The 25,419-nt window shown below is 43.8% G+C and overlaps 1 protein-coding gene across 1 annotated transcript; it reads left to right on the top strand.

Annotated features, from left to right (window-relative positions):
* The first annotated feature begins 105 nt into the window (after positions 1-105).
* Chmp1 (charged multivesicular body protein 1) lies at positions 106-25,419 on the top strand. The gene is made up of 6 exons (XM_037424998.2): positions 106-312; positions 4,384-4,481; positions 8,032-8,247; positions 9,285-9,436; positions 22,009-22,084; positions 24,626-25,419. The coding sequence occupies exons 1-6, from the start codon at positions 294-296 to the stop codon at positions 24,665-24,667; spliced, it is 603 nt and encodes a 200-aa protein (XP_037280895.1). The 5' UTR covers positions 106-293; the 3' UTR covers positions 24,668-25,419.

The raw sequence follows: 25,419 nt of genomic DNA, 5'->3' as shown, positions 1-25,419 counted from the left end.
CCCATGATGGCTACACTTGGCCGAAAGTTTCGCTTTCGTCCCTTTCGTCACACTCAACGGAGCCCTTGCGTAGTCATTCCGAGTCGATATTATAGCCGCTTCCGCCGTATGTTTTCGGAGGCGCACGGTAACAACGATTTGTTGTCGCAAGTTTTCTCCTGATGTTACGAAGTGCGCGAAAAAATTTTCAGTCGCGTTGATTACGTCGTCTCCCTTGAAGTGTTGCGCGGTGCATCATTTTTGCTGTGTTGTGAATCTTGAGAGACGCCCGAGAGTGACTCATCGCCGAAGAAATGGCCACGGCCATGGAAAGTATCCTTTCTGTCAATGGCTTACGTCACTGCTTTTCAATAGGAAGTTTCCCATTTCTTTCCAGGCACGTCGTCATGAAGCCCTCTGTTCGGTAGTTTAGCGTGTTTGGCTACGAACGAATCGTGCTGTGAAACAGTGTCTTCTAAAATTTGCTTTCGCTTCACTGGCGTAACAGTTTATCGCTGCTCGCCCTATCGTAGCAATTATGTTAAGGGCGTTATATTTTAGCCCGTTAGTGTATTCGCCTGTCTGCACTCTTGTGCTACGGCTAGCCGAGTTGTTTATGCAGTTGAACATTCGTTGGCATAGCGGTTGCCATTTTCCTCTAGCTGTCTCGTCAAACTCGTCTCGCGATGCTCTGTCTCCTTCTCATAAGTGACAAGCGTGTTGAGTAAATTACTGTGCAGTTAATGTACAGCCCCATTCAATCCTATGTAGAGCACGTGAACAGCTGTCCTTGCTTTGGGATGCAACACTTTGTGGTAGCTGCAGGGTCTGACATGATTTGCTTCGGGGCGTGCGTGGCCTAATAGACGTGCAGACCTGCTATGTGCGAGTGGTAACATCAAGAAGTGCCCGTGTTTCACCAAATTTCCAGTTGGCTTCATGGTGCTTGCAGCATCTCAATGCCAAATAATGACACATTTAGGCTGAAACCATGTCCGCCGCCCATTCAGAAAAAATGCTGCATGCATTGTACCTGACCCAAAATACGCGGTCACATGAAAAGGTAACAACCATGGTGCACACGGGGCTTAATGAATCCACTGCTGCAAAGTGCTACCCCTAAATGTTTTGCACACCCCAAAGATGGGGCTGTACAAGTTAGGGTGTTTCTGGTGTAACAGTAAAGTGGAACAATAAATTAGGTCATGCTGATGAATTACAGGTAGTCTAAAAATACCACTGTTGCTAATTTCACCATCAAATGTTTATTAAAGAGACACTAAACAGAAATAGTGACTTAGTTTAGATTTACGCACTGCCCTTTGAGAACTTTAGTGCCACACGTTTCACTATCTTCATAACTTCATTATTAGCGGAGAAATTCAAAGTTGAAGCTCAGTTTTAAACTACATGCCAAAATGTCTGCACGTTATGCCCCTAATTTCAGGATTATTTTTTGTATTTTTGCACCATTCAGTCAAAGAAATTTTCTGAAACTTTGCATCCTAGGTCTGTGGCACCCTTGGATGACAATGTACTTTATTTTTATTAAATAAGAGCTACGTATAACCCTGCAGACACCTTAAATATGACGTCGCGATGTCAAGCACATGACAACATACTACACTCATAGCATGCTCGCGGTCGTTTCGCTAGCTTCACATATACTAAACTTGGTATCACGTGACGTGAACAGATGATGAAGATAAACAACACATCCAAACATGATAATCATGACACGGAAGTCATGTATGGCATCATTTACCTCCACCTCGTAACATTGTGCTGATTTTAAAGTGACATATCAACCTTTCTTATTCGTGCTTCGCATATCATCGATTTCCACTGTACGTGGGATCTGCCAAGTTTCTCTTAATTCTTCTTTTTTGTATTTAGAATATTCGAAGTTAAGTAACTTCAGACTGCGTGCCATTATCACTGCCGTCTTTGCTGTATTAGTCTGTCTATGCTTCATTCTACACAACCCTTGATTAAAATATGGGGGGTTGAATAGTGTTGGAGGGCCCCTTTAACTCCAGAGAAGAGCAAGGTCACAATTTCATTTTCAAGTCTCCGCACGTGACTTCAAGGAATGTTTTTTATATTTTTGGCACACTGTTTTCATCACATTTTCTCAAAATGCATTTCATTTTTACCGATTACTCTGAAATCAAGAGGAAGTGCCCCCACCCACCTCCTGTGATGAAAGGGGGGGGGGGGGGAGCTAGCTCGATCACGCATTGAAATTCAATACGGAGACGGAAAATCCGCTAAATATAAACAATGCACACCCATGTTTCTAATGCAGTGCTTTATTGAATACGTAGGCAATCACCGTTTTCATTTGCACTTGCCAGGTAAATAAAAACAGCAAACGAAATGAGAGGAGGAGACGGCGCATATGTGAAATGGAATCTCCCAAAGAAGAGAGCCGGCCTCTTGCTTGGGACTTTACAGTAGAAACTGCGTGAGCCCTATTAGGTGCTGTCGAAATTCATGACGTCACAGGGGTCGCCGCTAGAACTCCAAGATGGTGTCGCCACTTTTACGTTATTTTTGCTCTTCTTCTTCCTAACCAACCGTTTCCTCGCTTGGTTAGCTAGGTGGTCTTCGTGTTGTAAAAGAGTACTTTACTTATATGAAAAGATATATATTTTTCTCTGTAGTATTTTTTTAAGGTTGCCAGCTATCACACTGGGCAACTTCAAGTGTTTGAAGAGATTTTGGAATACTGATAGCCCAATATGATGCAGCAGCAGCACAGAATTTTTAATGTTGACATATAATCAGTTCTTGAAATGGAGCATAAGTAGCAAATTATTGCAAGGTAATGCACTTTCTTTCCAAGTTGTCTTAATCATTGGTGAGTTGGAATGGTTGCCTCCTCAGCTAGGGCAACAGTGCATGTCACATTCCCATGACTCTTTGAAAGGGTGCAGGGGCTGGCTATGCAGCAGCTGCTTAGCGTAATAAAATGTCACTCTCTCCACTCTTTTCTTTCAGTTAGTTGGTTAACCTCACCACAGCACAATAAAAGCTCTTGGAGGCTTTTCATGCAATAAAACATGAATGCAATTTTTATTTTAAGACTTGCTTTCTTTCAGTCTTACAGTCGCAACTCTTCTGACTTGTAGCAAAACAGCTATTTGACCTAGTTGGAATAGGTTCTTGCTCAAAGGGATACTGACACAACTTTCAGTTGCTGCTTTTGTCTCATGTCATATGAAAGGCCAATGTCTAAAGAGCCTAGAATATGTACTGCTAAGCATAGGTGCATCCTGTGACAGTGATTACTGTGTTTTTGAAAGCTAGTTTCGGTTTTTACTGTTCTTTGACATCGCAACACTGTACGAGCTTCTCAGCATGTGCTTGTGAAAGATATTGGCACGTTTCTACAGTCATTTGGCCTGGTGGCTCCATTGGTAATACACAAGCCGTCATTTTGAATGTTTTGGTGTCATACAAACAGTCATTTTGGAAGTTTCAGTGCCTGATGCCATCACATCTATCAATACTGCTATGTGAAGCCACCACAACTCGTAATGTAGCCTGAGTCAAGCTAGTGTTGATGTCATTTGGTGCACCACAGGAGAAATGACTCTAATATCAAAATAAAATCTCTTAGCAGTATTTTCTGAGCCTCACTTTTTCTCAGAGCTGCCTCTGTATAGAGGATATTTGTGGACACATCTGAAAAATGGTGTCAGTACCCTTTTAAGAAGCATGAAAGAACACAGGGGGACTAAGCAAAGATATGCATCTGTCCTTTGTGTATCGTAGGTATATCCCGGTGTGTATTTCATTCCTTCTTCAGCACGAATTCTCGGACTTTCTGCGATTGGTACATGCATCTGCCCACTTCTCTGTAGTGCTTGCTTGAAGAATTGACTCTGCCGCTTTATAGTTTCATAGTGTTCCATTTTCTCACAGTCTTGAACGCGGTCTTTCTGAGCGGCACTATTTATTAAGTGCTTTTGGAAAACGGTGCCAGCTTCTGAGGCTTATGTGTATGTGCAGGTGCACACATGTTTGACACTTCTTAATGTTAATTGTGTTTTAGCTCCTCTGTTTCAAATAACTGTTTGAAAGGGATTTCGTAAAAGGAGGTCATGCTAATACCACCAGGATACTGTAAAAAAAAAAATGCAGCCGTTAAGGGCAGAACTAGGGAAATGTAACCTTTACACAAACCTGCTACAGAATGCCTACGGTCCTCATAATCATATCCTGGTTTTGTGATGGAAAACCTGGGATGATATTTTTATTATTGCTACAGAATTCAAAGTTTTAACCGTCAAATTATTTTTGTGAATTGCCTAAATGAAATGCTGTTGTACCAGAGCTTGTAATATAGTTTACTTTCACTCACGTATGTATGTGACTCCCTTGACAAACTGAGCACAGAGCACCTCTTCAACCTCAAGTTTGCGGCCAAAGAGCTCGAGAGGAATGCCAAGAAGTGTGAGAAAGAAGAGAAGGTGGAGAAGACCAAGCTGAAAAAGGCAAGTCGCCGCTGTGCCCCTGTTACTGTGGGCACTTTGCAGTTACGACAGAAACAGTTTTGACCATATCAAGGTTCCATGTGTAACCAGTGCGAGAAACGGTAAATGGGATATTTCTTCAAAGGACCTCGCACAACGCCTCTTGGGAAATGTTTATTGTACACTGGGAGTTGCAAGGTGCTGTCTGTGGAATGTTTTACAAGAAGAATATTTCAAATCTGGTTGTTACTGGAACAGTTATGAAATTTTCAACCGTGCTGTTACCATGCCACCGGGACGAGATTGGCACTGTCGGCAGGAGCACACTCCCCCTTTTTTCCAGTTTGGTTTTCATTTTGGTTTGTGGGGTTTAATGTATTGAAGAGGCTCAGACAAGATATGCCGCAGTAGAGAGCTCTGGATCATTTAAGTGATCAGTGATATTGAATTTTTTTTAAATTTCATATCAACGAGCGCTCAAAAAGGGCGCGCCGCCAAATTCTCGCGACGAAACGCCGGAGTGACGCCGCGAGGTCAACGATAAAAGAACAAAAAAGGAGAAAACAAACATCCAAGGCTCCCCGGGCGCGCGACTCTCTCTCCTCGGAAGCGTGGCTTCGCTGACGAACCTCCTCACCCCACATCGGCGGCCGAGCAAGCACTCGAAATTTCTAGAAGGAAAGGGGCGTGTTATGCCGGGTTGAGTCATCTGTCGGGGACGGCCCTCGTACAGTCTGGCGCCTTCCCCCAGCCTCCGCTGCGCATCGCGCCGACGAAATGATGAGAACTTTCTGGAATGTCGCGCGGAAGGTATTTAACCGAGCAGCGGAAATGAGAGATCAGGAGAAGACAGAAGTTAGCGCCAGAGCACGTAGGGTATCCCGCTGCGTAGTCGGCGAAGGTTTTGTCCATAGGGACAAAGCAGGAGAAGAAGCGAGGTTTTCTGGAAGAGAAACTTCGGAGCAGAAGACGGAAGTTAGCGCCAGAGCGCGTAGGGTATCCCGCCGTGTAGTCGGCGAAGGTTTTGTCCGTAGGGACAAAGCAGGAGAAGAAGATTTCCACCTGAGGGGTGAAGGCTCGAGCTACAGACAAGAGCGTGGGTCTACCGCTATTGAGCGAAGACGCGTGGCAACAGCTGCATGTGTGAAGCCGATGCGTTTCCGGCGAAGAAGTTGGAAGCTTGGAGAGAGGCCAATTGAAGACGCGAGGTTTCCTGGAAGAGAAACTTCGGCGAGGTTTCCTGGAAGAGAAACTTCAGGGGCAGCGGAACGACAACAACGCTGGACTTTGAGTGAGTGATTCTTGGAAGAGTATCATCTAGACTTTTGTTCCAAGAACTTTGGACTGAATAGGTTTTCTTTCTCTTTAGTCTTTAAGTGTCTTGGTTGTTCAATGCATGCGACTGCATTGTAGTGCGTATTGTTGTCTGTGTCCGTTGTTTCGAGTGTGGCTGATTGTACTGTGTAGTACGTTGTTTGTTTGGTGACATATTGAACTCAATTATTGTGGATTGTGCATACTTGTGTGTTGTTTTGATCTGCCATTATTGAGAGTATAATTTTCGTTTGTTTATCAACTCTCGGCTCTGACTTGTTCTTTGGGCCACAGCCGGCGTCCGCTGGCGCGCCAAAAAGGACCACTTCCAAATTGTCCACGCTTTCGTGGTGCGGTTCGGGGGGCCGATACTTCGGCCCTTGGAATTAGCCCGGCGATTGCCTTCCGAATTAACGGGACCTGTGTGACAGCCGTCTAGCCAAAACCATTATATAGGGGTAAAAACATGATTTTTATTGCTCTTACAATGTTAAACAGGTAAGGATGAATGGCTTTGCTATATAATGCTCTAATGTGCTGTGAAATCACATAGTACATGGGCCTATAGCATTACGCATCTCCCATAATGTGACTGCAGCAGCCAAGATTAACACTGCACCTTTTGCATAAGCAGCCAAGTACCGCAACGTTTAAGCTACAATAGTGGTCCCCCCCCCCCTTGTCCATTCTTCTCTGTCTTTTGCTTTGGCTTGGGCTTGCAGGCTGGGCACCTTTATTGTGTTCTCTCATGTGCCAGGGATTCATCGAAGTGTATAATGTTCCCTAATGAAACTTCCCTCTTCTGTTGCTTATTTGATATTGCTAAAGTGTGCTGATTAGCCATGTCCAGATAACAGGCCAGGAGTGTAGTGCATTAGTAAGATGGTGTTATCAAAAGAGAAGTAGCTTTTGTCATAAATTTCAACCACTTTCATTCCATGTACTTTTTTCATGCTTTGCAGACTTCCTTACGAGAGATATACACCCTCCAGTAGCTTGTTTGATATGCCCAAGCACGGTTAGAAATAACTTCTACCGGTCAAGATGGAGTCATTCTATTGAATTTAAGAGCTCATAAAAAGTCGTGCCTCCACTTTTTCAGCCCTTTACCTTGTTTCACTATATTGTCTAATGCTATTTGTCTTGGTTAAACTTCATTTTTGCAGTGTCTTATGTTGACACAGAGATGAAATAATTGTAAGCATTCACAATAAACATTAATTAAAACAATCCATCCCAACATGGAATTCTGGTGTGTACAAAACAACGCTGGAAGTTCTTTTTTTGCTTTCCAGGAACAGAATGTAAAAAAAGAACTGTGCTGAACAAACACTTCTTCATTGATTATGATGAAATTTTATAGAAATAATTAACAATCTCCATCCCTACTGTTTGAAGTTATGGCAGCTAACTCTGACTGTTGCTTGGGCTGGTTGGTATTGCAGTCTTAAAGAAAAACACAATTTTTTTGTACAAAACATTTCAGGGAAAAAAACTGAGATTGAATAGAGCACACACAACTAGTTTATTGTGTACACTTATTTTGCCAGTCGATTGTGTATTTATATTCCCAGCGTCTGTACACTAAACTGGTTGTGAGTGTGCACTATGTCCCATCTCATTTTTTTTTCCTGAAATGTTTTGAGCACAAAATACAGTTTTCCTCAGAGCAGAGGACATATGGTCACATGTTTTGGGAGAATAGTGAACCTCATAGAGCATGGAGGCCCTAATCACAGTGCTGTCACAAATAAGAACAGATATGTCTACATTCGTGATGGCACTGGGATTCGTGAAAATGTGTAGACGGTATAAAAGATATGAGTGTTTGTAGCTGTTTCAATATTGCAGAGCAGAATAAGCACTCCTATCGTATGTACAGGAGGGTCACAAGTCCCAAGGCACGCTGCCATGAAAATACGTGAAATAGTGGCCTGGGAACATTTGGCCAGCCCGGTACCTACAAATTGTGAACCTACTTCTCTCTGTGTTTTCAAATAGTACCTTATATGGGTGTGCTGGGCATGTTGTCAATACTAACGAGACAAACAAGTTTCCATTGTCTCCTTGATATGATCTCCACGGAAGTTTATATGTTATATGTTTATATTAGTGATGAACATTCATTATATCTGATAGTAATTCAATATGTTCGTGTGTATTAAATTTATGCGAAAAGGTGCCTCGGCCTTTTATTGAAGTGTGCATTCTGGTTGTGTTCAAGTGCGCCGTCAATGATTTCTCCTCGACTGCGCAGGCAATTCAGAAGAACAATCTTGAAGGTGCCCGCATCCATGCAGAAAACTCAATCCGGCAAAAGAACCAGGCACTCAACTATCTCCGCATGGCATCGCGGGTCGATGCCGTGGCGAGCCGTGTGCAGACGGCAGTCACCACAAAGAAAGTCACCAGCTCCATGGCCGGCGTTGTCAAGTCGATGGATGCTGCCATGAAGAGCATGAACCTGGAAAAGGTGTGCACTGTGGTCAAGATATTGTTAGTGGTGAAAGGAACAAGTTACACCCTTGCATCTCCTTGAAGCACGTTTAGTCTATCATTTAGTTTCAGCTTTCCAAGCATTCAGGAAATGTGTTATTAAAGGTAAAGCTGATATGAAATCCCTGGTTCTTATTCCAGGTAATAGTTACATCGGATATGTATGTTGTCAGATAATTTGTTTACTTGTGGTAAGGGCCAATTACCTTAAAGGATAATTAATGGAAATTAATTACATGAGTTCATTGAAAGAGCAGCTGCGATCTTTGCAGCATCACTTCCTTCTTTCTGCATGGCCCCTGATATTGGCTCTAGCAGCATGCGAACCGCAAAGTTAACCCAATGAATGTGCCAAGCCACACAAACGCCGTCCTGTGAGGGACACCTCTAGACATCTAAGTCAAGGGTTAAAGTAGTTGTTTAGTTCAGCCCTCTTAATGTCGAATTTTCTTGAAAGAAAAAAAAAGCTTTTGCAGACGGTCAAATTACTTTATTTCCGTTTTTAATTTTGCAAAGGTGTAAAGTCAGAATAGAGTTGCCCAGGAACAATATTTTGGCGTTGTGTAACTGAGAACGGCATAATGTTCGATAGTATTTCAGTGTGTGGTATTCCTTGAAGCACAGGTCAGCACACAGCCTCTAATCACAGTCTGCATGCATAAAATAGGCTTGATTTTTTTTCTTGCATTGACGAGTTGTGTTGGCACGCACATGCAGCAACTTCTCTGCATGCGGCTGCCTTGGGCATAGTAGTCTCGGTAATTAATTCTTTGTTCAACATGTGAACACATATTTCCCACTTTTTCATCTGCAGAAAAGATTTTCTCGCATATCACCCATTGCAATTGCATCCAAACGAACCCAATCAAGTACACAGAGTGATAATTGTCACCTTGTCTGTGTGACAGTGCTTGTTACTATACTACAATGTAGTGCACTCTAGTTGTGCACGATTGTCCACGCACCATACCGTACATGCTTGTTTGTTTCATCTCGTCGTCCTTTTGCTTGCAGATCTCTGGCCTGATGGACAAGTTTGAGAAGCAGTTTGAGGACCTGGACGTGCAGGCGTCATGCATGGAGGACACTATGAGTTCCACCACCACAGTCACTGCCCCGCAGCACGAGGTCGAGGGCCTCATGCAGCAGGTGGCTGACGAGGCTGGGTGAGCATGCACTTTCACATCAGATGCGCATACGCATAAATATCTCCTAATAGTCGTGTGCCCTTATTTGTATATTCGAGTTTGATGTATCGTGGACTGACTGCATAAAAAATTGACTGCCAATGAATATTTGAGTGCAAAATAATAGGCTTGTGCGAATATTCGAATGCTCCGAACGAATAATACAGTATTCGAATGGGCTTCAAATTGAATTGAAGTTATTGAAAATTTTAAAGTGCAGGAATTCCTCATTAATTCAAAGCCGTCAAATCAGGCAAAAATTTCAAGAAATGCGGTATTTCAAGTTAAGCAAAACCCCGTGAATGCTTGACCATGTCACTGTAAATGAAAAGCCAGTTGCTGCCAAGAAAAGCTCCACTCCACAAGAGAGCTACCGTAGTAAAGGAATTATAATTCACTGGGAAAAAAAATTTTTTCCGAGGATCAAAAAACTTGTAATGCTCGCCTATTTTGCATTCTCGTTTGTTCCGAGGAAGGTGTTCTTCAGTTGCTCAACACATCGCATGAGCCGATGGTCGCCACTGCTGCATGCGACCTTGTTGCGGAGCAAGCGGAGCACGTTACATGTCTCTGTCGTCATAGGCACCTCTTTAGGCTCTTTCTCGTCTGCATGGTAATCTGCCTTGTTCACGGCCATCACAACACTATCATTGTCCGACAGCATTTCGGTAATGGGGATGTCCGCCTCGTAGAGCGCATACTCTTCAAAGGCGATCTCGCCGTCTTCAGTATCGCTCGTGCAGCCAGTTGCATTGCGCACTTTAATGCACAACTCATCAAAGCTGCTGAATTTTGCACCAATGTCTTTTTCGATTGATTCCAGGGCGCGAGAAAACCCTGCATGTGCGAAGCGTTAGCAATTGCCAAGTGGCATACTTGGCACCAGGCTTGGGTCATCAGATTGACCGCACAAGCTGCTCGATGTCGTACTTTTTTCGATTGTGGTATGACAGCAGAATTTGGTGCAGGAGGCTTTTTCTATAATACTTCTGGCCCATCTCAGCGACTCCCTGATCCATTGGCTGCAGTGTGGATGTCATGTTTGCTGGCAGGAACTCCAGCATAACAGCCACCAAGTTGTCGATTTTCCATGACTGGGGCAGTTATCCACAACATGACACTTTCCGACTGTCCTTTGCGATCTTTTGGTCAAGTGCAAAGACATGCTCTTAAAAAAGCGTCACCCTCATTTAAGCCGTTTTATTTGTGCATAGGTCAAACCCCTAGGGAGTCGTGCATTTAGGAAACATCTGGGAATAAACGACTTGCCAATGATAAGGAGGGGCAGGTTTGCATTACCGGTAATGATGGCACCAAAAAGAATGATAATTCTGTCTCTGTATTGCTTAGTCTCTGAGCACACTTCGCCTTTTGGTATGTATGTGTGGTTAGTCAGCTTCTTGTAAAAGAGAGCATCTTCATTGAGGTTGAAAATGTCGTTGTCCGCATACTCCGTCTGCAGCTTGTTCATCGACAATGCTAATTTTGCCGTGGATAGGCTTCGATGAGACATTATTTCACTTCTTAAGCTTCTCAAACCAGCCATTGCTAAAACTGAGGTTTGCGCGACCCATCTGCAGCGCCAAAGTGTCTTCTTTTTCTACAGTCGAGCCTGACTATATCGAACCCGTTTATATAAAATTATCCCGTATATCGAACAATTCCTAAACACGGTAAGTTTACATTGAGAATATATAGCAAAAGTTACTGTTTTATCGAACGAAAATAGCAATGACAACTGATATATCAAACTCCATGTGCCTCAAAAGTGCCCCAGCGAGTTGGCTTTCCGTCGCGGTGGCGGGGAAAACTGCCGGCGCCACCCTAGAAAAAGTTGGTTAGACCCAGTTGTGCGCGGGCGAACACCCCCCTCCAAGAAATGATCCTGGCCCGCTCGCAGCGCTTACAGCCAATCAGAAGCCGTCGTGCTTTCTCCGAGGCGCGGAGGCGGTAGAAGTGAGCGCCATTTTTTCTTTCTTTATGCTTGTGTGCCTGCTGCTGCCGATTCAGCGTGGTCTGTGGTGTTGCCTGTTGGTGCTCTGTGAACTGTATTGGCGCACTGTCATCATGGCTTGCGCAAAGAGGCAAAATTTGCCGTTCGCCGCGAAACTCGAAATCATCAATCGGGTTGAGTGCGGTGAAAAGAAGTCCGACGTCGCCGCCGCGTACAAAATTTCGAGGAGCACCTTGAGTACTATCCTGAAGAACAAGGCAGACATCAGGGCCAAGTCAGACAAAAGGCCAGATGCCCGTGGCGCCCGACGTGTACGCGCTGCTGTGTACGAAGATGTTGAAGCAGCCGTTTACAGGTGGTTTGTGGACGTTCGGTCGCGAAACATCTCGGTGTCTGGCCCTATGATCGAGCAGAAAGCCAAGGACCTTGCTTTTTTGCTTGGCAGGAATGATTTCCAAGGCAGTTCAGGCTGGCTTCAGCGGTTCAGAAAACGGCACGACATCGTTGGCAAAGCTGTTACAGGTGAAAGCAGAGCGGAGGACCTGGACAGCTTAGAATAATGGCTCGAGGAAAACTGGCGAGACATCGTAGCAAGATATAGAGCCCAGGATATCTTCAATGTGGATGAAACCGCTCTATTTTGGCAAATGTTGCCAAACAAGAGACTTGCCTGTCGTGGTGACAAGACAAGTGGCGGCGAGGCAAACAAAGCTCGTGTGTCCGTGCTGTTGGCAGCTAATTTAGACGGATCGAAAAAGCTTCGACCTCTGGTTATCGGGAAAAGCATGGCACCACGGTATTTTCGAAATGCGCTGTCACTTCCAGTTACCTACCGAGCAAACTCAAAAGTGTGGATGACCGGGGAGCTTTTCAGCAGATGGCTATCGTTGTGGAATGATGATTTGGTAGGCGAAAATCGCAAGTTGTACCTGCACGTGGACAATTGTTCATCGCACCACTGCAGTACGACCTTCAGCAACATCGAGCTGCGTTTTTTGCCCCCGAAAACTACGTCTGTACTGCAATCACTGGATCAAGGCGTTATACGCGCAATGAAAGCCGGCTATCGGAAGCGCCTGGTGGAGAGGCTGACCGTGTCGGCAGGGAGCTTCAGATCGACTTGCTTGGAGCTATTTCTATGTTGAGTAGATCGTGGGCAGACGTCAAGAAGGAGATGATCCAGAACTGCTTTAGGCATGCCGGCTTCCACATGCCTGGTGATGACACCCCAAATTCTGACAGCACTGAAGACACCGCAGGTGTTTCCGCCGAAGTTTGGAACGAGCTGGCAGAGTTCCCTGGTGCAATCGACGGATTGACATTCGAGGAGTTCGTCAGTGCGGACGATGATGCCCCCATCATGGGCCAATTACAGGATGAGGATTACATTGCAGACGTCGTGCCGACCACGAGCCAAAGCGACAGCAATATGAAAATCGACGACGGCCCATTGCCTACATCCTCTGAAGTGATTAGTGTACTTGCATTGGTCCGGCGCTATTGCTTGAATGTGGAAGGTTGCGGCCTCAGCTGCTCCGACTCGTTGGACAACGTGGAGGCGTGCGTGCTGTCGCAGGCAGCGAAGTCATTGACACAGAAAAAAATCCGGAACTATTTTGTTCCACAGTAGGGCACGCAAGTAAGCCACCGTATTAATAAAGTACTTTTCTTGTAGTTTGTTATGTGACTTTGTGTCAAAACCTATACCGGGCCTATGTCGAATTATGCCATATATCGAACTAATAAACGTATCTTGGCGAGTTCGATATACCCGGGTTCGACTGTATCATTATTTGAGTTTTCATGGGAAGATTGGCTGCTGGAACGTCTAGAGCCACAACAGAAATGCTATTTCGACGTCCGGGAATGCGGAAGCTTGAATGCAGTTCCGCTTACTTCAGAAGCTTTACTCGAAGCCTTTAAAACTTTTGTTTGTTCTTTAGCATTGTCGAGATGGTTCACAAAAAAAAATGCTGAATTTCTTGGAGATGCACGACTTGCTTCGACCTGCTTTTTCGACTTCCTTGATTAACATGGCTGTTTTTTTCATCAGAGATTGGCACTGCTTTGGGCGGGACATCTCGGTTGATATTCAGAAGCATTTGTTGCACAGGCCACTCACTACTCAGCAAAGCTGAACTCAAGATGCATTGCGCGCAGATCACAGGGAAAACCGAACCAATTTACGCAGGGAAATCGAACCTCGAGTTAACTTTTTGCGCAAGTCTACAAAATAAGCCCTACAAGTCTCAAACAATGAACCCTGCTCGCTGCTGGTAACTGCCATTTTGCCATGGCATGTGGCATCATGGAAGGGAGCCATGGTGTTCTACTAATGTTTCAGCCCCTGCAGAGCATTCCATTCTATTGCCAAGCTGATAGAAGCCTTCCTTAAGAAGCTTGATTGTGCGCACAGCTGAGCACAAGATAAGATTGTAGACACCTGCACAGCATAAATGTAGACACCCGCACAGCAAGCAGCTTGTTACATCCAGACTCTTGAGTGCACCAGTGTAGTCCGACTCTCCTGCCACTCTAGTGTTTATAAAATATTTCACTTATAACTCAAGTGCTTGACTGAATGTGCTAAAATTTCACTAGTTTGTCTGTGAGCAAATAAGCTTCAACCCACATCTCACACATTATGATTGAGAATTGGATCTGACGGCTTCTTTTAAAGCCAGTTCTTCCTATTTCTTAGCGAACTAATTAACTCTCGTCAATCTATGTTTGAAGCAAGACCCCCAACACTCCAGTGTTGCTGCACTCAGCAGATACTGTGGACATTTAGGAAACGAAAATCTCTTAAACGTAACGGCTGCTTAAATAGAACTGCCTTCAAGGGTAGATTGGATTTATAAAATGTTGCATTAATTTATAGCTGAGGGCAATGAAACTTTTAGTGTACATATATTTGAGGCTCATTTCAAATATGTGATTAGTTTTAGTTTTATGCCATGACAATGTGTAATGTATCGTTCGTTTTGGACAAACTTTTTATACCTCTAAACACTTATGGTTCTCAGCTCCTAATGGCTCATATTACTCCACATTTACTGTATGATGGAGATAATTATCAAAAAAGTGTGTGAGACATTTTAATAGGCAAAAACGTTATGTGAGAATTCTTGTAACCCCAGCCCATACTACCGTATTTATTCGATTCTACCGCGCCCTCGATTGTAACGCGCACCCGATTTCCACCGCGAAAAAAAAAGAAATTAAGACATCGATTGCAACGCACACCCATTTTTCTCGCTGGCCCGCACGATCACACCACTCGAAAAAACGACTCCTTTCGGGAGCGTCTTCCATTTAAATATGAGGTACGGGCGAAGCTTGTGCCCATCTGACGTGTAACAGAGCATTGTCGTCACTGTAGTTTTACCGTGGACCGATGTCAGCACGCGAACTTGCTTCGCCCCCTTCTTCTCGACGGTTGTGGTGCCAGGCATGTCGAAGTAAAGAGGCGTCTGATCGGCATTCCCGATTTGCCCAAGCAGGTAGCCGTTGTTGCGCCACAAGTTTAGGACGAACCTCTGAAAACTGTGAAGCTTTTCATCGTACTCCTCCGCAAAACTTTTCGCATATGCATGTTCCCCTTCGGAGGGAAAAGACTTTCCTCTTCATAAAGTTAGTTAGCCAGCACCTGCTCGCTTTAAACTGGCTCCGCATTAGACCTTTTTCTAAGACTAATTGCATAGCCCGCACTTGGAGCAGTTCTGTCGTCACGGGCCGCTGTGCCGCTCGCTGCTCAAGCACATACTCGCCGAGCAGCTCTTTAATTTGTGGAAACCGACCCTGCTGCAGTCCATTGAAGCCTTTGAGTGAAGCTTTGCTGTCGACAATCTTCTGCTTTCGTTTCCGCCGGTCCCGCACGCATGTTTCGGGAGCTTCGAACGACCGCGATGCGGCCCGATTTCCGTCCGTTTCTGCACACGCGATGACTTTTCTTTTAAAAGCGGCATCGTGGTGCACTCGAGTTTTTGGAGTCGGCCCTTCCACGCCGTCGATGCTAATGCACTACTAGATGACGAACTCCTCAGCACATGTATGAAGTGCCGCACATGGGAAACACTTAGGCAGAAGTGGCCGACGCGCCATGCCGACGCTTGTAGGGAGCGGCCATTTTGGAATGGCCGATGGCAATAGACTGACCGTAATTTTTTTTTGTACTCGATTCTAACGCGCATGCTATTTATGAACTTGCTTACCTGGAAAAAAAGGTGCACGTTAAATTCGAGTAATTACGGTAATTATTCATTTTAGGTTCGTAATAGTTACTCAGGTGATATCCAGTTTTAAAAGGGATACTAGCTCCCTTCACATGTTAAGGAATATGTGGGGACAATTTCGTCCTGATCAAGCTATCGGAAATACCAAAAACTTGATATCCAAACTCAAAATGTTTCCCATTAATTGATCTTGAGAAAAATTCATTGTAAAGGTATAAGTGCAAAAGTGTATCTTTTTAACATGATTTAATTCATCATGAGAGCTTGTCAATATTTATATCGAGCATATGGCTTTAATGAACTCCTCATCCGAATTGCAATGGTAAGTAGCCAGTTGATAATCTCCAGGGGAACAGTGAGCTCCTTCTAGTTTTTAGTAGCCACCTTGTGCTCTTTAAAGGTGATTTTAACCTACTACAAGTTTAACTTTACTCAGTTTTTTTTTTTTTTTGCCGTGTAAGTAAAAAAATTATACTTGTCAAAGCACATAGAAATGAAAAATATCTAATTTGGGAAAAAGACTTCCGTTTTTCGACTCGCATCTCTCCATTTCTCCATTGCACCTCTTTTCATTTCTCTGTTAACGGAACTCCTGTTAAGGTAAATGGAGCAGACATTCTTGGTTCTTTCAGGTTTGATTCAATGAGAGTCTACTGTACTATAGTTGGATACAACTTAAGAGTCCCGGAGAGGCGCCGCCACGTCCACCGAGGCGCAACAATGGACGCTTGCGTCACTAAATAAATAGTCCCATTCAAGCTTGAGCTTGCATGCAGAGTCACAGACTGTCCAGCTTGATACTTTAGTCTGAAATGTGCCCATTGGTGCAGCTTGTGTTCATTCCCCTTTGACGAGAAAACAGTGAAGATTTCTAAAGTTGTGTTCGACTATATAGTTAATAAGCACAAGCCTGCCCAGCATTCTTGACCTTTTAGCATGCTTGTTTCTCACCTCTGCTAAATCAAGCTCTCAGCAAGCACATCCGCTCGCCTTGATTACTCATTAGTTGAACCCCGTCCTCGTTCACTTCCTTGTCCGTGTTTTCTTTGCGTGCATCTTGTTTAATCGTGTACAACCAAATTGCCCATCAACATGCATTATTGATGCATTACTCATTAGTATTTGCTTCCCCCTGCATGCTGGCGATCGTGCTCGTCAGAAACGAGTTGGGTGGCTCACAAGACTCGTTCCTTAACCATTCTGGACAAGCACAGCTTGTCTTTGCTGCACTGTGCGCAAACACTTTTGGACGAGTATTGCTCGTCTACTTGAGTTGATATCTTCCCATGAGGATTGTGAACGAGACTCACTTGTTTTGAAGATAGTTTGTGTGCCACTTCATAGGTGGTGGCACTTTCTCGGCGACGTATTTTCGCATTTTGACTGCCATTTCACAGTTTTTGCACGACTTGTGTTCAAAAATTCTTCAGTAAAGTCATTGTGTGCGTTGCTCATGTGTCGTCGCGGAAAAGATGCCTTTCCTGATTGTACAGAACTAAGAGCACTAATTATTTAGATACTGGAGTTTACTTTCATTAGTTTACATAATATATTTGCCAAACTCAATATCAAGCTGAAAAAAATTTTTTAGACAGGAAAGAACTAAAAAAAAACAAAGCGGTTGAGAGGTTTGAACTCGGAACTTTATTTTCCGACACAAAAATGTTGGGGTGCCCCCAGGCAAAAAGCTGTCAAAAACAGCTTGAAGGGACCTGAGGGACCTTACGGGCAGCAGCGAATAAACAGTCACATAAAAAAGCGATAATAATAACTTGAATATGAACATAGCTGAGAATATTAAGCCAGATGAAATAAAAAAACATACAATAAAACAGCATGGGTGCAGGTAGACATACACTACGTGCATGAAGATACACAATCAAAGTAAAACTTGAAATCATATTAGAACAAAAATACACATTCAGGTAATGTAAACGTACGCCACTCTGGTTGCATAAAAAATAGAACTATAGAAGAAACAATGGTATAGTGACATTAATGAGCTCATGATGTATTGGCTGGAGAATTATTCAAAAGGAAAAATGTTATTTGGTCTTTAAATTTAGGTAGTGGAATATCAAAGTTCATTTGAGAATACACATGATTTATTAAGGTGGGTATCTGATAAGTTGGGGTCGACATACCGTATGTTGTGCGCATTCGTGGTACTGGTATCTGTTTTTTACGTAGCGGATACCGTCCAAATGTTTCATGTGTCTCATTTGACAGATTATGTTTATGTACAAGCAGGATAAGTTTGCAGTCATGTGATTTACTCGCTTTGAGCAAATTATGCTTAACAAATAAAAGATTGTTTGGTAAGGTTAAAGGGAGGCCCCTATTTTTTTCATAGCTTATCATGTGAAGAGTGACAAGGCTGTCAGTAGCATCAGTGGCAACATCAAAACAGGTACTTGCATTTGCAACTGTAACTGAAATTTCTATCACTGTAAAAGTATACGTTCATATATCACTTATACAGATGGGTCATCATGCCACAAAAAAATCTCTCATCAAATTGTGAAACTGATCAACAGGTGGCTAAGCTGGCCTCCCGCACAGTTCATATCCATTTTGCAACATGTTCACGGGAAAGTATTTCACCATAACATTATGCCACAGTGCTATCATCGTCATTCTAAGCCTGTTTTAGATAACTGCAGAGTGAAGGCCTCTTCCAATGATCTTCAGTTTACCCTATTCTGTGTGAACTGAGTCCATCTTATCCGAGCTGACTTCTTAATTTCTTCACTACATCTAAGCCTCGGTATTCTGCGGCTGCGATTTCCATCTCATCATAGTCATTTGGTTGCTCTTACTGTCTGTCGGTTGTCTGTTCTATGTATTACGTGACCAGCCCAGGTTCCCCTCCCCCCTTTTATTATTTTTTTTTTTGCTTTATTTCTGCTAGGATATCTGCAACTCCTGTGTCTTCCCTTGGCTAACTTTTGCTCTGAATAACTTTTTTGCAAGCACAGTGTTCATGATGAACCTTCTGATGTAAATTTTATTGCGATAGCCTCATCTGTATGCTCCTGCAGATCTCGTTTTCCCCGGGGACCGTGTTTATTGCCAGTTTTGTTAAGCTACGAATACTTTCTTTTATTCGCTTATTTTTTGTGTTTACATACTGCAGCACTTCGAAACATAATCTCAGAAGAATGTTAAATACAATAAAGAAGCAGAACAAATAGCTAGTAATAGCTAGTTGATGTCCTGCTGGGCGCCGCTGTTTAACATTAACATACTTGAGAACGTTCAAGACTTTCTAAAATTGTTGCAAGGGTAAACACCTCCTGTTGTTGGTTGTTGCAAATACAGCTGTTTCGTGCTCTCATGGTGAAAAATGGGTGTTAAGAATTTGACTGCATTGCGAATGAAAATTAATGGCATCGTGTTGATGTATGCCAGGAAGTTTGAAGGGAAAGTATGCCAGGATCTTTCAAAGGGAAAAATGCTACGTTTTTGAAGTTCTGGTTGGCCTGTGCTGCCTTTGGCGGGAAAATTTTATTATTTCACATTATAAGGCGAAAATTACTTTTCAGATGTGTGTAGCCTGCCTTTATTGTTGCTACAAATGTTAGTTTGCTCTTTTTCTCTCTGGCTGATAAAAGCACATTTTCATTGTAATAATTGGTGTTTATAGCCAATACTGCGATCATGAAGTCAGAGACATACGTAACGCGGCAGTTGCAGCACTGCTAGAGTAAGCACCAGGGTATCTTTCAAGCTTTTGGACGTGGCTGTAAACATGTGTCGATATATTACAGTAGTGAAGTTTGCTTCAGCCCTCATACACTGCACACCATCACTACATGGAGCGTGTTTTATGTATCACAGATCTAATCTAACTGGAGCTAAAATTAAAGGGCAGCGCCACATCATGAGACCCACTGCATGAAGCCATCCGATATCTCCGAGCCCATGAAAACATGATTGCACTCGCTTTTTTATATATATAAATATATAGTTTAGATTACTAAAGCACGTCGGGTAGTAAGTTGGTGCTTGCCTGATAGGCTCCTCGATGAACTTTTTGTGCACATCCTTTTTTTTTTCTAATATTTACCACCCAAAGAATTCAAGCAGATTGCTGCCTTCATAATCGGATGCTGATGTTGCCCTTTAAGTGCTCGACTGAATGAAATTTAGCCACCCCTTTATCCACAGTGTTGATAAGTCCTATCGTCACAACCTCGAAGAGCTTGTTTCACAGAAACTGCGGTGTCACTTTTGGTGACAACACCTTTAGTAGAGAGTCGGGGGCATGGGCCATGGGCAAAAATTCAAGACAGATGCAGATAAAGATAGGAGCTGGAGGACATTCACACTTTCGCTTTTTTGCGGCACAGTTTAGGTCTCCACTGAGAAGTGAAGACAGGCTACGCATTATGGGGCTGATAGCATACCTGTACGTGTACGGATGTCACTATCGCACTGAGCTTCTAAAGGCGAAGTTGAGGGGGGACATGGTGTGAGGAGATATTTTCTGTATTTGTGGACCAAACATGATGAAAATATACATGCTTATGTAGTTTCTCCTGCTGATTTCAAATATGCAAACATTTTCATTGTAGGTCAATTATTTCAAAAGATACATAATGCTGCCACTCTATTGTTTTCAGAGACAATAGAAAAGAAAGTGCTTATCGAAAAGTAAATATTATTGCATAGCTAGACAGTGCAATTAGCAGTAAGTGCAATGCTGCAAGCAGATTTCAAATCAAAGAAAAACTAGTGATTCTGCAGATGATGAAAGTTGAGGAGTCATGTCATGGCTATCACATGCAAAAAAATTTAATACCTTCTAAATTTATATGGGCAGCATAATGAAAATTCTGCTCTCAGCACTTTGTAATACACAGATTGGGCTTTACGTTAATGAAAAAATTATTGCTCTAGCTGTTCTAGATTGCAAGATATCAACCCGACAAACTAGTAAAGTCACCAAAAAGCATGTTTTCAGAAAACTGAAAAAAAGAAATAAAACTCATTCATTTACATAACTGCACTTGAAAATGCTCAGTATGCACCAGGCATGTAGTCTTTTAACTATGAGTCCCTGTGTGGCACTTTTTGAGGGACTGGTGCATGTTCTTCGTTGCTTGTCGCTTCTTGGCTGGTGCTGCCGTGCGCCGTCGATCCTTTTCAGCCATGCGGCTGTGGCTTTACCAGCTGGGGTTTAGGCTCAGCTCTTTCATAATGTCTTCTGATGTCTTTTTATTGCCTACATTAAACTTGAGCACTGCTTCTGCCACAGCTGCTTCCACCATGAGGGGAACATGTCGCTCCTTTGGTGCCAGCGCCCAGATCATTTAATGCAGGCATTCGTTGTTATTTTGGGTTTTCCCTCGCTGGCATCGTTGCAACAGCTTTCTGCCTGACAAGTGCTCATAAATGGGAAGTAAGGCTTGGCAGACATGCGGAGGCAGCTTTCGACGATGTTTGGGAATGGGCTCCCCTTGGCCTTTGCCGCATTTTGTTTGCAACAGGAATTTGGACCAGGTGGGCACAGAGTGTGGTTTGCCACATCATCATTGAATGTGATGTGATGATAAGTGGCCATCACTGCTGCGTGCACAGCATCAACACCACTGTATGCCTTCAGAGCCCACCCATAATAATTGCTGAGCTTGGAGATCAGGTCTCGTGTCAAGTGGCCCTTTCCCCCAAGACTCTCAAGGCCAGGGCCTTTGTGTTCTCCGCTGACACTGAGGCAAAACTCTCTGCTGACACTGAGGCAAAATGGTGCGCATGGACGCGCGCCTCAATACCTGAAGCAGACGAAGCCAGGAGCCTCCACCAATAGGAAGGCAAGCTCAAGTCACGTGCGCGAGGTAGCGAATAGGAAGGTGCTCTGATATTTTTTTTTTTGCCACTTATTTTACAAGCTGCCAATGGTTGAATTTGACCCATTCTGGCGAGAATTCGAAGGCGAAAGACTAGATTTAGCTAGAAAGCTCCGTATAATGGGTCTTAGCGGCTAAAATAACGATATTATAGGCATGAAATTCACGGTATAAGTGCACTAGTAGCTGTAGATTTCAAAAACTCAATTAAAAAAACGAGTTTCTTTCGCGATTTTTCTGTCTCCACAACCCGTGTCCCCCCTTAAGGGACCACTTTTTAAACTTTTATTGGCTACAAATTAGCCTATTTTTTTTGTTTATGGTGCTCTGTGTAGTACTTTTTGTTTTTTCTTCTGTTCATTATTCTAAAGTTTCGTTTCGTTGTTTCAAATGGTGTGATGTGGGAAGCAGTTATGTTCAAAGTGGCTTCGGTTCAGTCCTTCTTTTTTTTGCACTATTGTGCGATTAATTCCAACAGCAATGATATTGTGGTCTGTTTTCACTTTTATGCAGCCTGGAGTTGAACATGGAGCTGCCCCAGGGTGTGAACAGCACTATCGGCCAGTCGACAGCAGCCTCAACAGAACAGGTACGCCCACTTGCTTTTCATTTTTTCGTTACTTTGAATGATCCAGAAATGTTGTTATTCCAACCTAGTAACGTTGACATGTAAGACTCGTTCTGGTTTGCAGGTCTTTTGATTGATAGAAACGGATGCATTTTATAATGCAGTGCACACATCGTTAGCATTTTGAAGTTCACTTGTCATTGTCATTCACGACAATGCTCTCGCCTCTCTTTACAAGTTTTCTTTCCCAAAGAGGATCGTTCTTACTTTTGTCTAGCACGTTATGAAAGGTGCATTTTCAGAATGCCCAGATGATTACCTCAGCCGAAATTTCATCCTGTGCAGCCACGATCCAGTTCACCAGCTGGCTAGCACTTTTGGTGCTCCCAGTTAGAGTGAACCGATGCTCTTCCGACGTAAGCTGGCTGTTATAACACTTAAAAAGCCTGTCCTTGAAACACTTCTGAACGGAAACACGGAGCAGTTATATTCGGTGGGAGTAAAGTAACAGCACAAAAGGAAAAAGGAAACAGTGACAAAAAATTGCCCGCAGCTTCCCTCGGGGGAACACTGAGGAGGATGCGGACCATATAATTGGTTAACGGGGTGTTAAAGTGCGACTTACTTGGGTCGATGGCTAAATTGGTTAACGTGGTTGTGAAATGGGGTGTTAAATTGCGACTTACTTGGGTCGATGGCTAAATTGGTTAACGTGGTTGTAGGAGGGGGTGTTAAATGAGTGAACACGTACACACGTATGCGAAAGGGCGGCGCTGGTCGAAGGGACGTCGATCATTGTGTTTGTGGATTCGTTAGAATTCATTTCACCGCGACCTTGGACGTCGACGCGCCGTACAAACCAACCGACGAGCGGCAACTGAGCGAGCGAGCGCCGACCTTGAGTATATATACAGCACGACGGCGCATGCACTGTCAGCTGTTGAATGTTCTCGAAGCGCGACGCCACATGCGCGTCCACTGGAGAATCAGGAGAATTGTAGATGTCGAACGCGGTGTGTAGAGGAGGAAGGGTGCACAGATGGTGGAGGAGTGAAGCGCGCGCGGTGTGTAGAGGAGGAAGGGATGCACAGATGGTGGAAGAGTGGGCGACGGCGCGACGGCGCATGCGCGCGCGTCAGCTGTCGAATGTTCGAGAAGCGGTGCGGACGGCGCGGACGGCGCACTACAAGGCGCGAGTATAAGATGCTCCGCATCTAAAAAAGTCACAGTATATCTACGGAGTGAATGATGATGAGTGGGGTGAAGCATCCGTCCATCCATCCGTTTATGTGTCCATCCGTCCGTGCATGCGTCCATGCATCCCCAATCGCATCCGAGAATGCAGACGGGGCGCAGGAAACACCGACAAGAGGCAAGCCAAGGAAGCCAAGCATCAGCGTGTTAAACGTGCCCGCTGCTCTGCTTCATCTATGTCCCACGAAGGACCCGCCACGTCTGGCGACTATCCAGGAGCCTGAAAGAGGCCCGCGTTCTCCTCACACTCTGGCTAAGCACGCACATCCAGTCAAAGAGTCGCAGCAGAGTAACGCCATGTATGAAAAGAGATGAGAAATGGTCATCCATTTCTTTTGCCTTCTTTTCTTTTTCTTCTCGTCTTCTCTCAGTTACACATTACCAGTGACAAGGTTAGACTAAGAGGAGCTTTGCCCCTAAAAAAGAAAGACCATGGGTCAAGTGCTATATTTTGATTCTGACAGCACTTGTTCTGTCACTCCCATGTCTTTGCATCTTTGTCACCCTTGTTTTTTTCGCTCTGCTACTTTCTTTACTCTAATTATAAACCAACTAATTCTTGTGAAGTTATGTATTGGATTTGGCTTCTTACACTGCTAGGAATTGTGGCAATGTTTGTAACATGTGTGAAAGCATAGTCCTCATGGCACTCGAGCTTACACCCTGCTTTGGAAAAACAAAATCTAAAGAAAAAAAGTTTGAGTAGCTCCAGTATCAATTAGACACCTCGTCCTGTGTCTCCTTCATGCACTTCCCAGCTGGCTCGGGGCATGTCTTGGTTTCTTTTGGGTCACAAGTTAAATTGATGCCACCACACGTGAACATCTCATTATGTGCATTGCTGACAGAGCGAAATACGGCAATTTAAGGATAAGTAACACGTGGACTTTCATTTACACTGACTTCAGTTTTCTGCCATATCAGCCTAAGTTCTACGAATCAGGGCCATCATTGCCTCTAGTGGCCAGCATCACAGCAACACATATCAGTTGCTAATTTAAAGACATTTATCTTATGTTTCACTCCGTTCAAGGGTGTAGCCAAGGGGTAGCACACTGAGCACATGCCCCCCCCCCCCCCCCCCCGCTCTGGGAATTGCCATGGCATAGAGACTGAAAATCGCCATATTAAGGCGGTGCCCCTCCGGAATCAATTTATGGCTATGTGCCAACTCCGTGAGCACTACATGTCAGCTTCTTTGTGTGAGGGCTTTGACTTTCACTAAAACATCTGTGGTCCTTTATTTTTTATCCATCCTCTTTCTCATCAGTGTTGATTCATCTACAAACATGTCATCTTGTCTCACAGGACGAGCTAACACAACGCCTTGCCAAGCTGAGGCAGCTGTGATCAACGTGTGTGCGTTCGTCAACCTTTGCACACATTACCTGAAGCTGCATGGACAATACCATTCAACTGGTGCGCAGCTTCTCTTTTTTTTCTTCTTTCCCTTGTGTCAAGAGCAACGCAAGCTTGATCTTCCGAAGGGTAGCAGCACTACATCTCTAATGCTGCAACCAGATGAAGCACTTCTGGAAACTCAAAATCATGGAACCACGCTGGAGTTGGCTTTCCTGTGTAGTGCATTACAAGTTTTTTTTCTTTTTCCCTTTTTTTTCTTGTACAAAGAAAAATTTTGACAGCGATGTATAGATGTCTAGATGCCTTCTCGCACAGCCTTCAGTGTCATCTTTTATATATTCAACGCTTTCTTATTGGCAAGGAGTAATTAAAGTTTTTGCATAGCTGTGGCTGTCACTGACCAATTGTGGCATGTGTAATGTGCTTGCTTCACAGAGCAACTGAGAATCGTGATTTATATATTTCAAAGGCATAACATGTGAGTTAAGCATAACAAGTAATATTCTCTTAAACGCACCATTGGACATGCTCGGCAGTTTTGTTTTTCAGCTGTAGTTAGTGCAACAAAATGAGGGCCAAGATTGAAGCTGCAATACCTGCTAGAGTTTCGCGGTAATGGTATTCTCACAATTTGCAGTAGTACTATTGTTGTCATATTTATAGGTTCCTAGATGTTTTCACACAGCTGTTGTTGGGAATATATGTTTTTAAGCAAATAAAGAAAGCTTTTGCTGATTGTA

This window comes from Rhipicephalus microplus, chromosome 5 (assembly GCF_043290135.1).
Source record: "Rhipicephalus microplus isolate Deutch F79 chromosome 5, USDA_Rmic, whole genome shotgun sequence".
In the NCBI taxonomy this organism is placed as follows: domain Eukaryota; kingdom Metazoa; phylum Arthropoda; class Arachnida; order Ixodida; family Ixodidae; genus Rhipicephalus; species Rhipicephalus microplus.
The sequence above is the reverse complement of the archived record's forward strand: the minus strand, read 5'-3'. Positions and strand labels throughout refer to the sequence as shown.